The sequence below is a fragment of the Vidua macroura genome, chromosome 18 (assembly GCF_024509145.1).
Source record: "Vidua macroura isolate BioBank_ID:100142 chromosome 18, ASM2450914v1, whole genome shotgun sequence".
Taxonomy (NCBI): Eukaryota; Metazoa; Chordata; class Aves; order Passeriformes; family Viduidae; genus Vidua; species Vidua macroura.
Window position 1 is genome coordinate 12,551,236 of NC_071588.1, and position 15,596 is coordinate 12,566,831.

General features: G+C 56.6%; 1 protein-coding gene across 1 annotated transcript in view; it reads right to left on the reverse strand.

The window, feature by feature from the left end:
* Positions 1-15,596, reverse strand: part of KSR2 (kinase suppressor of ras 2) — a 76,155-nt gene that overhangs the window by 31,777 nt on the left and 28,782 nt on the right. The window contains 6 exon segments of the mRNA XM_053994059.1: positions 539-657; positions 1,782-1,880; positions 2,059-2,126; positions 4,517-4,600; positions 5,184-5,253; positions 13,088-13,269. Coding sequence (XP_053850034.1) covers positions 539-657; positions 1,782-1,880; positions 2,059-2,126; positions 4,517-4,600; positions 5,184-5,253; positions 13,088-13,269 — 622 coding nt within the window.

The window sequence follows — 15,596 nt, forward strand, 5'->3', positions numbered from 1 at the left end:
ATCCCATTTTATTTTTAAAAGAAATAACTTCATTGGATACACGTCCAGGGAAGGGAATGGAGCTGGGAAGGGGCTGGAGCCCCAGGAGAGGCTGAGGCAGCTGGAAAGGGGCTCAGCCTGGAGAAAAGGAGGCTCAGGGGGGACCTTGTGGCTCTGCACAACTCCTGACAGGAGGGGACAGCCGGGGGGGTCGGGCTCTGCTCCCAGGGAACAGGGACAGGAGGAGAGGGAACGGCCTCAGGCTGGGCCAGGGCAGGCTCAGGGTGGATTTTGGGAACATTTCTGCATGGAAAGAGAGGGTGGTCAGGCACTGGCACAGGGCAGTGGTGGAGTCATTTAGCGGCCGTGTGGATGTGGCACTTGGGGACATGGGACAGTGGTGGCCTTGGCAGGGCAGGGGGAACAATCAAACTCAATTTTCCTAAACGATCCTTTCCAGCCTGAAGAATTCCACAATTCTCTGCAAAGCTGCGGATATTTGTGTGCAGGGGGTCCTGTCCCTGTGGCAGGGTGTGGGCACGGGGGGCTCAGGCCTCACCTTGTTGAGTTTGTTGGTTTTGGGGAGCGTTTGGCTGACGTGCAGGTCCGAATACCGGGGGGGCTTCCTCAGGGGGTTGTTGATGTCGCAGGGCACCGACTCCGTCCGGACTAACCTTGCTGGATTAACAAGGGAGAGAGGGAAAAGGGGATGGAGAGGAGGGGAAGAGAGAGGGAAGGACATCAAAGCTCAGCAGGAGCGCTCGGGGTCACCCTGTGCTTGAAACCGCTCTCCAAAGCGATTCCCGCGGCACTTCCAGCCTGGGACGGCAGCTGAACTTCGGGATCCTCCGAACCCCGGCCACAGCCAACCCCCCCGGGGTGTGAGGTGGCAATCTGGGGCATCCAGCAGCTGCCACGGCCCCTCCGTGAACCGGGGCTCAGCCAGCACAATCCTGTTCCTTGCCGGAGCTTTTTGGGGTGAAGGGAAGGAGCCAGCTCGGAACACTCTCAGCAGGGAGATTTTTTGGGGGAAAAGCCAGCCTGAAGGTTGGAGGCTCAGGAAAAGTTTGACTCCAAGATAAGGGAATTAAGAGCTGGGTTTGGGAATTTTTTCTGGGGGGTGGGGAGGTATTTCAGTGATGCTGAGGCCACCCCAAAGCCATGCTGCTCATGAAACACACAGCGGGCAGCTCCGGCTCTTGCAACATCACAGCCCTAAATCCCAACTCCTGCCCATCCCAGGAGCCCGACTGCCTTCCCTGCCTCCCGGGCAGGGTTTGCAGCAGCTCCGAGCCTGACAGGGGGGTCTTCAACCGCTTCCACCCAAATTTGCTGCAAGCGAGGGCGTGGGGGTGGGGTGCAGGCTGTAAAATTGCCCCCTCCGAGGTGCCACCAGCACAATCGTTTTCCCCGGGATTAAACCAAGGAGCGGGTTGGGGGGGGATGTTTAGCACAAAGGAACAGCTTTAAGAGCTCAAAATTCAGGGCAAGAGCGATTGGAAGCGTCTCCCTCAGGCAGTCGCGGTCCTCTGGCCAGCAAGGGAGCCAAAATCTGGAAGAAAAGAGGTGGGAAGCGCCGCCCCGCCGTCCTGCTGCGAGGTTCTGCCTGTCTCTGGGTGGATTTTAGGCCGGGCTCTCCCGCAGGAGAGCGGGATAAGGCAGCTCCAAAAGCACCACGAGCATCCACAGGGCCACGGCCGCGTCCCCGGCGCGGGGACCCCGCATGCACCGGGAGGTTCGGGGTCCCACATCCGCCCTGAGCTCTCGACAGAAGCAAAAGGCTAAAACCTGGTTGGACTTACCCCGTGCGGTGGGGAATCTGAAAAGAAAAGGAGGCAGGGGGAGGGTGGGTGGAAGTGGTTTGCAATGCAAATCTGCCTCGCCCCGACCGGCTCGTCTCCCTACAAGCGGAAAAAACGGTGGGTAACATTTCCCCGGAGCGCCCAAGCGGTTCGGGAGCCTCCGTCCCGCCGGGGACCCCGCCTGGGTCCGGCTCCCGAATCGCCCGGGGGGCTTTCGAAAGTTTTACCCGCTGGCAACATCCCCGGAGGCACGGAGCGGGGAGCAGAGGGGCCTCACCTCCGCGGTGGATGATCAGCAGGTGACACGGAGGGGCCTCTTTGGTGCATTTGTTGTGGCACTTGAGCCTGGCAGGGGACAGAGAGAGAGGAGTGAGGAGGGAACATTGATGGATGGAGGGACAGGATAAGGGGGAACTTCTTCCCACTGCCAGAGGGCAGGGATAGGTGGGATATTGGGAAGGAATTATTCCCTGGCGGGATGGTTGAAGCTGTGCCTGCCCCTGGATCTCTGGAAGTGTCCAAGGCCAGGCTGGACGGGGCTTGGAGCACTCTGGGATGGTGGAAGGTGTCCCTGTCCCGGCTGGGGTGGAGCGGGATGGGCTTTAAGGTCCCTTCCCATGCAGCCCATTCTGGGATTCTGTGACGGAGCTCAGGGCTTTTTCCCGCTTTTCCCCTTGGGAAAGTGACTGGATGCACGGCTTTGGTCGGCAGGGAACCCTCCAGGCTCCCTGCTTCCCATCATCCCCAGGCAGCAGGCTCAGGGATAAGGAACAGTATGGGATGCACATCCTGGGGAACCAGGAGGGGCTGACTGGCAGGACACAGGGGCTGCACACCCTTGGAAACGCTTCCATCCCACTAGAGCAGCACAGAAATTCCCAAACCTGGGGGCTCTGCCCCACTAACCCTTTCTGGACCAGCCAAGCTTGAGGACGTCCCAAATTGTCACTTCTACAGAGCTGGCTGCAATAAAAGGAGCAGAGTCCTGCACTGAGGGGAAGGGTTTACTAGAAAGTGGGACAGGATGATGTTTAAGGTCCCTTCCAACCCAAACCATCCCACGATTCCATGAAATCCCCGTTCCCACCATCCTGCTGCTGGATGCTTAATTAAATTCAGAAGCAGCAGAGGGGGAAGAAGTGGGGCTGCCCTGGTCCCTGATGTGTCCCTGTCCTTGTGCCCTCCTCTCCTGTTTTTTTTTTAAGGACATTTAGCCAAAATACAGAGAGGATTTACAGCCTCTGGATATTCTGCAGAACTTTTCCCATTTTTTTTTCCCGGAGCCAGGGCAGGAGTCTGGAGGGCTTCACCCCCGGGTCATGCATATAGGCATAGGCAGACTCCCAAATCCTTCCCATTCCTCCTTAATTAAGGATGGAAACGCATCCCCAGCTCACGCTCTACCACGCCGGCAGAAAGCCATGGGGGAAAAGGGAAAAAGGAGGAAAGGATTTATCAAAACAAGGGGAAATGATGGGGGAAAAAAAAAAAAAGAACGGCAGCTTCAAGTCAATGAGCTGGGTAATGAAAATTCAGGAGCTGCCCATGTTAGCTTTTATTACAAAGCTGTTCCTAGAGGGAAAGGCAGGAATTAATTTGGTATTTGAGGCTTGGGGGTTTGGGGTCCGGTTGTTTGTTTTACCTGTTGGTTCCCCTCTGCTTTCTGGGGAAAGCAGCGCTGGGGCAAGGCTGGAAAAAACCTAAATGCCTTTGTGTTCACTCCCAACTTTTGACTGCCAGGACATGGATTTGTTCTTTTCTGTAGGATTACAGGGAGCGGGATTTGCACAGCCAGAGCCACAGCATCCCTGATGCTGGTCAGGGACCCCTCCTCCAGCATGGAGAGCTCGCAGGAAAAGCCTCCAGTTCCTTGAGCATGGATACAATGGGAATCGCCCCTTTAAAATCCCTGTATTTGATCACATCCCTTCCAGAAAAGCCCCACCAGCTGTGGAGTAACCGAGCGCTTCTCGGCAGGTTTAAATCCCAATTTACCAACTCATCAGCGCTTAATCAGCGGCAGCAGCGATCGTTGCCGCTCCGTTACCCGCAGACAATCACACGTTCCCAGCTCCCGGGCCTAGGAAAGGCAATCCCGGCTCCAGCAGCAGCTTGCCCAAGTGCTGGTGGCTGCACGGGGCTGTCCAAAGCTGGGCTGTGGCGGATTTGGAGCAGCTGAAGCAGCTCCAGCCTCTGCCTCGCTGTTTTTCCGCTCCTGTCCCGTTTTATCCCCTCTCCTTTGCACCGTGGATTAACTGATTTGGCTCCTCGGGGACCCTGCCAGGACATAGAGGTGCCCAAAACTCGGCAGAAATAGAGGCTGCAGCCCAAAACTGTGGGCAAAACCCACCTGATGTCCAGAGTTATCCCTGCCTAGTCCAGCACATCCATCTCCCATTCTGCAGATAATTCCACAGGGAATCTCCATAACGTGGGGATCGAGAGCCAGGCTTAGGGAAGGGGGACTGTCAGGATCTGACTCAGAGCTCTGGAGCGAGCAGAGCCGAGGTCTGGCGGGCACATCCTCCCCGAGGAGCCTGATCCCATCCCAGCCCTGCTTTGGGGTGTTATTCACCCAATTCCACAGCTCATTGAAGCTTCCTGGGAGGATGAGCTGGTGAGAGCCTGGGTGGTGTCTCCATGCCCAAATCCCTGCTCGGCTCCCCCAGCAAAACCCCAATTATCCCCTCCCAGTTTTAAGGAGTGACACAAACAGCTCCGGCGTGGCGCCATACTTGCAGTTTTTGCATTTTAAGCCGAACAACATTCCCTTCCCGCAGACGGTGCAGGTCTGAGACATCCAGTACTTGGTGGAAAACCTGTGGAGAGAAACACAGAGAGGGAGAGCTGAAGCCTCCCTTATCTCCCGAGCCCTGCTTTACCCTCTCTCTGCTGCCCTCAAACTCCACTGCAGGTGTTGAGGAATTTTTCTAGGGATGCCAAAACACAACCCCGAACCTTCCTTTGGTTCTGGAAGCTTGTTCCAAAGGGAATCCAATCCCAACTCCCCATGATTCCCACCCCAGGAACCCCCCAAAACCCCTGCCTGCCCTGGGGACCGATGTTTGCAGCCCCTTGGGAAGCAGCTTCCCATCAAACAGCAGCACTCTTCCCAGTGCTTTTCCCTCTTCAGGGAGATATGGAAGGGTTATAATGCGGAGATGGGGAATTTGCTGAAGGCTGGCAAGGTCACGGATAATACACAGATTTATTGATAGCAACTCGAGCCTTATCTAAACCAGATCTGAACTGAAATGGAATTGAAATGCGCTTGGAGGACAGCACAGCCCAGCACGGGAAAGAGAGGGAATGTCCCCAATCTCCGTGTCCTGGAGCAGAGATGGGAAGGGAGATGCCCATCCCTCATCCCCCAGCCTGGCACGGCAGCAGAGGGGGCCCTACCTGTGTTTTATGGAGTTTCCTAAATCCCGCCGAGGGATCTGCGGGGACCAGCGAGGCACTGACAGCGTATCTGCAGGGAGAGACCGGGAAAACCAGCACTGGTAACAACACCCAGAGCTGGGGTTCAGGTTTTTTTGGGAAGGGGAGCAGAGGATGTGCACAAAAAATGGGATTTTCCTGCTATTTGCCCCTGGAATGCCTCTTTGAGCTCCCTGACTGGAAAGTAGGAGAGCTCTGGGATTTGTGGGTCTGTGGGAATCGGGATCTCCAGTCCGAAATCCCTTCACCCAGTTTGGACCAGGGAGGAAACAGAAGAGGGTGCATCCGTGTGCAGGCAGGGTGGGATTGCAAAACGTTTGGAATCACATCACGATGTCCAAACAAGAATGGGAAAATAAAGCTGGAACAGCCTCATCATCAGTTTTTAATAAGACATCACGGGTTAAAAGCAGTCCCGGTGCTCTCCTTCCAAGGGAAAAGCAGGGAGAGGGATAAGGAAAAAGAGGGAAGTTCACTGGCGCTGCAGTGATTACCATCACTGGAGCAGGATGGTAATCAGGAGCATGGCCATGCTTGGATTCCACATCCTCCTTCAGCCTCGGCAAGGGTGGAAAAGCTGCTCCTCCTCCTCCTCCTGCTCCTCCCGGCCACGGGAAAGGTCCTGCCCCGCAGGATGCTCAGCCCCGGGAGCGGATCCATGCCGGGATCCAAAGGCTGGATTTTCACTCAGGGATTTGAGAGGTTTCCCGGGCACCAGCGGTGGCTCCCGGCTGTTTGCTCAGAGTGCCAGCAAATCCCTGGCTAAACAAGCGCTGGATATTAGCCCAGGGAGCGGGGAGAGCCGCTGTTTGCTTTAATATCCCATTTTAATATAGCAGCAGGCACGGGGCTCTAATTGCACTCGCCGGCTGAAGGTTACATTTACATCCCTCTCCCCGGGTTAGAAATCCTGGGAACAGCCCCAGCTGATCCTGCTCCAGCACCTCCGACCAGCAGCAGCTCTGGATCCTTCTCTCCTTCTGGTCATTCCTCAGGCAGAGGCAGCAATTGAGATGTCAGAATCACACAGTCATGGAATGGTTTGGGTGGGAAGGGACATTAAAATCACCTCATTCCCATGGGCAGGGACACCTCCCACTGTCCCAGGCTGCTCCAGCCCCAGTGTCCAGCCTGACCTTGGGCACTGCCAGGGATCCAGGGGCAGCCACAGCTGCTCTGGGCACCCTGTGCCAGGGCCTGCCCACCCTCACAGGGAACAATTCCTCCCCTATATCCCATCCATCCCTGCCCTCTGGCACTGGGAAGCCATTCCCTGTGTCCTGGTTTTATCCACACCCGTGTAAAAAGTCACTCTCCCTAATATATAAAATTTATAAATTAAAAAATTTATAAAAGCTCCCTTCAAGGTCAAGGAGGGGAGTTCATGTCCCCAGCACCACATTACCAATATTTTTGATATTTTCTCACCAGTCTTTGTGCTAACTCACCCTGGGCTGCTGGCCCAGTATCCCTCCACATCCACAACCTCCCGGGGTGGGAATTTGGTCCACAAATCTCACAGTGACCCCTCCATGCCCAGCCTCATGCCTCCCTGAGCGTCATTCCCTCCTCACTAAATCCTGTTACAAAAGTGAGTTGTCATCATCCCCCCTCCAACGCAGCTCCCTGAAGAGCCAAACACCCGGGCCAGAGCAGCTCTTCTCCCGGAATTAAATTACAACCTCCACGTTATCAGCCACAATTTATTCCCACTAACTTTCGGCTGGCCTCAATTAAATCCTGCCAGCCCGGCGAGGGGGAGAGGGGATGGAGGCAACGGCGGCTGCTGAGCCTTTTAATTACTTTCTAAATGTGCTCGCTGCAAAAATGTATTGAAGTGTAGCGGGGATTTTGACCTCGTAACGTAAATGAGCCCGACGTGACTCACAGCTAATTACCTTCATTAGCGGCAGCGAGCCACGTAGGATCGCGGCGTTTAACAATAGAGCCGCTGTTGGCAGGAGGGAAAAGCGGCGGAGCGGGGCAGGAGGGCAGGGAAAGGCACCGGGGATCAGCCCCGAGGGCTTGGGGGCTCTGGAGTTAATTGGGGATTCTCCCCTTTACCCGGATTCCTCGCAGTGTTAACTCGGGGGGGTGCCCCGGGGGAGATACAGCGGCCTCCCCCCAGCACGGGAGGAATATTCTCATTGACACCCCCCACATTGCCATCATTAGCGCTAATTACAAAGGGGAAAAACCCCATGAGCGCGTCTTGTTTCAGGGTGGGAAGGTCGGGCTTTGTCGTGGGGACCCCGTGATGGAGAAGTGGCCGCGGGATCGGCTGGTCCTCGCACGCTTTGAGGCATGACAGCGGCTGCCTCTCCCCCATCCTCCCTCTCCCCCATCCTCCCTCTTTGCCTCCCTCTCTCCCTGTTCCCTCCCTCCGCCCGCTCCAGCGCCCCGGAGCTGCCCCCGTGCCAGTCATTATTTAAAACCTTTATCACCAGCAACCTCCTGCCTGCCTCAAAAATCCGAACTCTCCCGGCCATAATTCCCCTCACCTAATTCCCCCGCCGCCCTCTCCCGCTCCGAGCTGGCATTTCATTGGGCACAAGTGGAATTTCGCACTGGGCAGCCCCATGGAGACTTCCCCCGGTCAGCCACCCCATCCCTGCCTCCCGAGGGGTTCCCAAAAGCCAAAACCCGCTTCCCGATGTGGTGGCACTGCCCGTGACAGCCCAGCCGCGGTGCCAGGGAATGCCACCCTCCTTCCGACACCTCCGTGTTTTCCTTCGCCGCTCCAGCAAAGGTCAAGGCTCCTGCTCCGCGCGGCACAGCTCATCCCAAAATCAACAGCCGCGCTTGATGGGATCAGCTGTGCCAGCAGGAGAGCCGGGAAGGGGAAAACCGGCCGGGGGAATGGTGACAGCCACCTCCGGCGTGTCCCTGACAGGCGACATGGCAGAAGGGCCCTGCCACCCCGCTCCCCGGCGGTGACAGGCAGCTGTGACAGCCAGCGCCGCTCCTGAGTGGCACCCGCGCGCCTCGGAGGTGACGGGGACGGCGGCGCTGCCGTGGCCGTGACGCCCTCGCTGCCCCCGCTGCCATCCCGGCAGCGCCGCGGTGAATTCCGGCTGGCTCCCAGCTGGGGCGCCTGGCCGTGTCCTGCGTGGAGAAAAGCACCTGGAGCTTCCCTATTTCATTATTGTGGGGTTGCGCCCTCCTTGGGGTGAGCGGTGATGCCCTCGGAGAGCGCCAAACCCTCGCCAAGGACACCTGGAGCATCTTGCAGGGGTGGCAGCAGTGCTGAAGCACGGGCATGGGGACTGTTTTGTCACAATTGTCCCTTCCTCATCTCCTGGCCCCTGTCTGGATGGCAGGGAGCTGCTGGGAAAGCATTATCCATCACAGAGACAGCCTGATAAACAAACCCTCCTTCTGCTACTATGTAGAAAATGGATTTGTAGAGAGTGGTCAGAAAAGTCCATAATCCAACCCTACTACAGCAAACACGCTCCCATTATGAATGGGACAGAGAAAATCGATGGCAGTGGACTTGGTAAGAATCCCAGGATGAGTCAGTGCAAAGCCAAGAAATGGCCAGGAGGCTTTGCACTTACCCCAAACATCCCAAATGTGACCAAAATGCTCCCAAGGTGGGTGAATCCCATGGAGAGATTAAGAGGAGACACCCAAGAGGGTGGAGCCTCTTCCCAAAAGAGTTCAACAGCAGAAGATATCCAGGATTAGGAATATCTCCAACCACCAGGCAAAAAATCCCAGTCCAGAGACAAATCATAATATCCATGGAATGGTTTGGGTGGGAAAGAATCTTAAAGCTGATCCATTCCCATCCCTTGCCATGGGCAGGGACACCTTCCACTATCCCAGGTTGCTCCAAGCCCCATCCAGCCTGGCCTTGGGCACTGCCAGGGATCCAGGGGCAGCCACAGCTGCTCTGGGCACCCTGTGCCAGCTGCAGTGGCAGAGTTCCAATGTCTCAGCCTGTGGCAGTTCCAGGGACACTGTCCCAGCGTCTCCCCACCACCCTGGGTTTACTTCCCACGTGGTCCCAGCTGGGAGCCAAGCACCCCAGGGAGATGCTCTGCAGCAAAGTCCCTTCATGAGACATCCCAGGCCTTGCTCGTGCTGCTTTTAGGGCTGAAATAGGATGGGAGAGATTCCAGAGCAGCTGCTCCAGCAGCTTTCCCTCCCCAGGACAGAAATCCATGCAGGATCCAAGGTACAAAGGCAGTCACCTGCTCTCTCCATTAGTGCACGTGGCAGATATTCCACATGGAATTTGGGAAGTGTCCCTGTCCATGTGGGGGCTTGGAATGGGATGGCCTTTAAGGTCCCTTCCAACCTTGTGATCACACCCTGTGATCCAGGATGGATCGAGCAGGATGAAACCAAACCTGAGCTGGAGCAGAGGGGATCATCCGAAGCAGGAGCTGTTCCCAGAGCATCTCTCCAGTAAGGAAAGAGTCCCCTTCTAACCCGGGCAGTTCCCCTTTCCAACGTGACAATCCCATTTACCCAGCTCAGATGTCACATTCAGCTGGCTTAAAGTCCAACATCGGGATTTCCCCCCCAGTTCCCAGCCTTGCAGGCTCAGTTAGACTCATCCAGACAAAGCTGTGCCCTCCAACTGCTGCCAGGGTGGGAAACCCTCCGAAGCCTCGCTGCCAGCTGTGGCCACATGTGGCTGCAGGGAGCTGCCAGCTGTGCTGCCAGCACAGCTGGGGAGTGCTCCTGCCATGGCTCGTGCAGAGCAGGGTCAGGGAGCAGAGAACCACTTGTGGTCCCCAAAAAAGGAGGTTCCCTTTGGGAAGTCCCATCCTGGAGGTGGTTGGGGCCGGGATAGCATTAGGGAGAAGTGTCCCCCCACAAAGCCACCCCAGCACTGCCAATGGGGTGACCAGGGGGAGGTGGCATGGTCTGGATGGCACTGGATACTTCCCTGTGTCACCTTCAACACGACTCTCACGTCCTTGGCTCCAGCCTGGTGCTTTCCAGAAGAAAAGCTGGATTTAGGGCTCCGGGACTCCCGCCCCAACCCACTGGACGTTTTTCCTGGATCCCTGTCCACCAAACCTACCAGAGGTCAGCCCTTCAGGGGCTCTTCCAGGAGCTGGGGGGGCTCAAGGAGCTCTGGTGGCATCTCAGCACTTGTCACTTGGCCATCCCTGGTTGGGATCCCGCCCATGCTCAACACCACAAACTGCAGGATCAGGATTCAGGAGAATCCCCCCAGGGACACGGCCAGAGCAGCACAGGGGATGTGATGGAGGTGCCACACGGGGCTGGGCAGGGAGGGGACATCCCTGGAGACCACATTAAGCCAGTTGTTCTACAACTTCCTTCTGAGGGGCAGCTTGGGTCTCTGCTCCCTGTGACAGCAAAAGGGAACAGCTGGAGCTGGGCCAGGGCAGGTCAGGCTGGAGATCAGGGAAAGGTTCCTCCCCCAGAGGGTGCTGGCACTGCCCAGGCTCCCCAGGGAATGGGCACGGCCCCGAGGCTGCCAGAGCTCCAGGAGCCTTTGGACAGCGCTGCCAGGGATGCCCAGGGTGGGGCTGTTGGGGGTCTGGGAAGGGCCAGGGGCTGGATCAGTGATCCCTGGGGATCAGCTCAGGATATTCCATGATCCTGTGATTTCCCCCAGCCAGATTTGTGCTGCCAGAGGAAGAGGCTCCTTCTGCAGCTCCCTCCAGCCCTCTGTAAAAATCCATTCCCATCAGGACAAAGGGATGTTAAAAATCAGAGAGAAGCATCCAAACCCACTCCTGACCCGGGCCAGGGATGACTCAGATGGGAACGTGCTCCTGCCAGGAGCAGCAAGGCTGTGGAAAAGAAATCATGGAGACACAGCCAGGGAGGGACGGGGCCTTGCTGGGCTCCCCTCACCCATCTCCAGCTGACAACAACAACAACAATTTTTGTGTTTCCGTGCTTAGGGAAGTAATTCCACAGCAATCCAGAGCACCTGGGTGCTGCCATGCTGCTCCCACAGAGGAGGAAAAGGGAAGAGGGATTTTTAGAGAAACCCATTGGGATGGGATACTGTGGAGAGCTTGGCTGTTGAGCCACCACAAGGATGGGGACAGGGAATCCTTGGGATGCAGGGAGGGCTTGGAGCAACCTGCTCTAGTGGGAGGTGTCCCTGCCCATGGAAGTGGATGAGCTTCAAGCTCCCTTCCAGCCCAAATCATTCCATGATTCTGCTCCCTACAAACGTCTGCCCTGCTTGGCATAACTCCCACACGGGTGTTGATCCTGCAAGGACCAAACAGCTTCCAGCAGGGATCAACCAGCTGGGGAAACCCAGCTCCCATCCAGCCCGGAAAACATTCCCAGCAGCCAGGGAAGTCGGAGGCAAATGAGAGGAGACACCTCTCCAGCAGCGTTAGGCACTTGCCAGCCCATCACTTCCCATCGCATCCCACTGCGGCGGTGCCACGTTCCATCAGGATGTCACACCATGGCATGCAATCCAACACTGAGGCGTGAGCAAAACTAATCCCAGGAGACGCTCAGGGCTGGCTGGGAATGGGGTTTGGTCTGTGGTTCCTGCTCTGTTGGTCCGGGCTGCGAGTTGAGCACAACAATTCCATGTGGGAAACAGCAAGGCAAAAATCACCCTCGCTCCGGGCAAACCCGGAGTCGGGTGTTGGATGTCTCTGGGAACAGCATCGTCTGCCTGCAGAGCTCCTGCCAGGTGCCACTGTCCCCAAAGCCAAAGGGACAGGAGGAAAAGGACAGCAGGACTGGCTGGATGAGCCCTCGGTGATCCCAAACTGCAGGGGAAGGGAAGGGAAGGGAAGGGAAGGGAAGGGAAGGGAAGGGAAGGGAAGGGAAGGGAAGGGAAGGGAAGGGAAGGGAAGGGAAGGGAAGGGAAGGGAAGGGAAGGGAAGGGAAGGGAAGGGAAGGGAAGGGAAGGGAAGGGAAGGGAAGGGAAGGGAAGGGAAGGGAAGGGAAGGGAAGGGAAGGGAAGGGAAGGGAAGGGAAGGGAAGGGAAGGGAAGGGAAGGGAAGGGAAGGGAAGGGAAGGGAAAGGAAGGGAAGGGGGCTGCTAACCCTTCTTTGTCTGTGAAACCTTCTCCAGCCTGCTTCTTGAGCAGGAGGAATGAGTGGAAGACCCCAAAACAAGCCAGGAAGACACTTCCAGAAAGGAAACAAGGGAAAAATCCAGGGAAGGGAGAGAATAGAAACCCAGCCTGGGTGTGGAGTTGGAGGATGTTTTAGGAACAAGAGGCAAAGGGAACTTGGCTGGGAATCACTCCCAGCAGCTGCCATGTGTTTCCAGGGAAGTTCTTCTTGGGCCAAGAGCCACGCCTGGCTTGGAAAAGTTTCAATCCCTGTGGAATTAATCCCAGCGCTGGTATGGGACCAGGAAATGAGGGTCAGGCTGTTCCTCCCAGACCTGGGTGAGCTCATGGAGCCAAACCCACCCAGTGAGTGCCACCACCAGCATCTCCTGGGAGAGGACAAAGCCCTGTCAGGTGGGATCAGGGCTGGCTGCTGGGATCAGCTCCATGGGGTCTGCACCAGAACTGGCTTCCCAAAACTCCACATCAGCTCCACATCCAGCAAGCAGGGGAGGTGACACCACAAAGGTTTAAAAAGCAGCCCTCACAAAAGTCACTTTTAGGTGACATCCAGGCAGTGCCACCAACCCAGACAGCACAGAAACCTCGTGGCTTTCCCAAAAACCAGAAATAATCCAGTTTTTGGGGCTATCTTTGCCCAGAAGCACCCACAGATCTCTAAACACCAACATGAGGCACCTCCACAAGGGCTGGGCTCATTCCACAACGCTCAACCAACGTCCTCCAAACCATTGGCTCCAAAACTGCCCACTCCCACCCTCTGCTTGGCATCTCCCACCCCTTGGCAGAGGCATCCGAGGGGGCCACGGGCACTTACTTGCTGAGAAGGTGGCTTCAGTGTGGACGGGCGGGGTGGAGGGCAGGAAGGGCGGGTACCCCACAAAGAAGGAGCGCAGGGAGCGCTCGGAGAGGAGAGGGGAGCGCTGGGCCGGGATGTTCTCACAGCTCCCCACGCTGTTGTGGATCTTGAGGTTCAGGGGTTTGTTCTTCTTCTTGACTCTGGGAGGGAAAAGAGGAAAAAGGAGGGGAAAGTGAAGGGAAAGGAGTTGGGGACGGGCTGGTGGCACCCGTGGGATGGGGGTGTTGTTCCATGTGATAATTAGTCCCACTTCCCCATGAGAATTCCCAATCCCTTTCCGCCATCAAACAAAGGCAATTTTCATTAAGGAACATTCCAGACCTTTTCCTCCTGAGAACCTGGGTGGAAAAAAAATCATTTAGTCCAAAAGCCTGTCAGCCACGGGATTTGACCTTGTCAAATCCACTAAATGGTCACATTTAATGTCACTACATCAAATATAGGGCCCAAGCAAAGGTGGGCTGCAGTGGAGAATGTGAGGGACCCCAAGAAATTCCCAGGAATCAGCTTGTCAAGGCACAGGGCTGTGGTGTGGACAACCCGAAGCACTGGGAGAAATTCCTCAGAAATGAAATTCTGCAAAGCAGGGGGGAGGAGTCGCCCGCTTCTCCCTCCGGTCCCATTTTTCCACACTGGGACAAGGCCCAGTGTTGTCCTGCTGGCTCAGATGATCCCAAAGCTGCACCAGACCGGAAGGATTTGGGATGCAGAGTGGCACTGGCAGCTCAGATGGGCTGGGCTGCAGGATCCTGGCACCGCGGAACCGCTCCAGCTCATCCGCTCCCGCTCCGGCTGCCATGGAGTCAGGAGCAGACAGACAGCTCTGGGAAAGGCAGCTCAGCCCGCTGGAGATCTGCAGCATTTGGGACAGAGATCCCTTGAGAACATCCTGGCAGAGCAACAGCTCAAGGATCCCCGGAATGTTCCGTCCATAATCCCTGCATCCCAATGGGAACTGCATCCAACTCTGTGTCCCAGCACAGGAGGGAACTGGAGCTGCTGGAGCCAGTCCAGAGGAGGCCACGGAGCTGCTCCAAGGGCTGGAGCCCCTCTGCTCTGGAGCCAGGCTGGGAGAGCTGGGGGTGCTCACCTGGAGAGGAGAAGGCTCCAGGGACACCTCAGAGCCCCTTGCAGGGCCTAAAGGGGCTCCAGGAGAGCTGGAGAGGGACTGGGGACAAGGGATGGAGGGACAGGACACAGGGAATGGCTTCCCACTGCCAGAGGGCAGGGATGGATGGGATATTGGGAAGGAATTGTTCCCTGGCACGGTGGGCAGGCTCTGGAGCTGAGCATGTCCCACCACTCCCAGCGGTGCCCAGGGGCATCTGGCCCTGCCAGGCGATAGGAAATGGCCTCTTAATGAAAAAAATTAAACCATCCTCTAATAAGTTAATTATTTCCTCACACAGGAAAGCTGCTGCTGTGCTTAGGGTGGCTGCAAGGACCTCTTTGGGTGTGCTGGGCTCAGGATGGGGTGGGTGGTTCCAGGCTGGTCCAGCTGAGCGGCTCTCCGGGCTTGGAACTCCTTGGGGTCAGCCCCAGAGCTGATGGTCATGGAGTCATGGAATGGGTTGGGTGGGAAGGGACATTAGGGCTCATTAAAGGACATGAGCAGGGACACCTTCACTGTCCCAGGCTGCTCCAGCCTGGCCTGGAACCCTTCCAGGGATCCAGGGGCAGCCACAGCTTCTCTGGGCACCCTGTGCCAGGGCCTGCCCACCCTCACCCGGAACAATTCCTTCCCAATATCCCATCTAATCTTGCCTGGTGGCCCCAAATCCAGTCCATGCCCTCACCTGCTACTGTTCAATCCCAACCCAACCATGGGGTGTCAACCAAAAATCCCAGTGCTGCTCCCCTGGCACGGCCCCAGTTCCCCCTGAGCTCAACCCTGGCCCAAAACCCTTCCTGAAAGGCAGTGATTAAGCACTAATCTCGTTTTTTTCCACCCATAAATCAGTTCCAGACCAAATATTTACTGCGAGCATCATTTCCTCGCCAAGCAGGGCTGCTGACAGCTCTCATTATTAGGAAGGATGAGTGATTTTGGACAGAGAGATATTTTTTTTTCCTCTCTCTGTTTCTTCAGGAGAAGAAAAAATAATAAAGAATAATAAACACCAGGATCCAACTGGGTGACTGGGCTGGCTGCCTGTCTCCCCATGGCTTTGATCCCTACCCTGAGGGAAGAGGGGCAGGAACCAAACCCTGGAGAGGAGCAGGCTGTCCCCCTGGCACAGGGTGCTCACAGGGACAGGGGACGCTGTCCCCTGGCTTGGGGACAAGGAGTGCCTGAGGGACATGGAGCAAACCAAGCCCTGTTTGGGACATCTTGGGCAAAAAAGGGTCAAAAACCATCCTTGGGGCAGGGCTGGAGATGAGGCCAGTCATGGGCACCTCATAAAGTACTTGTTGCCATGAGGGGTCATCCATCCATCCATCCATCCATCCATCATCCATCCATCCA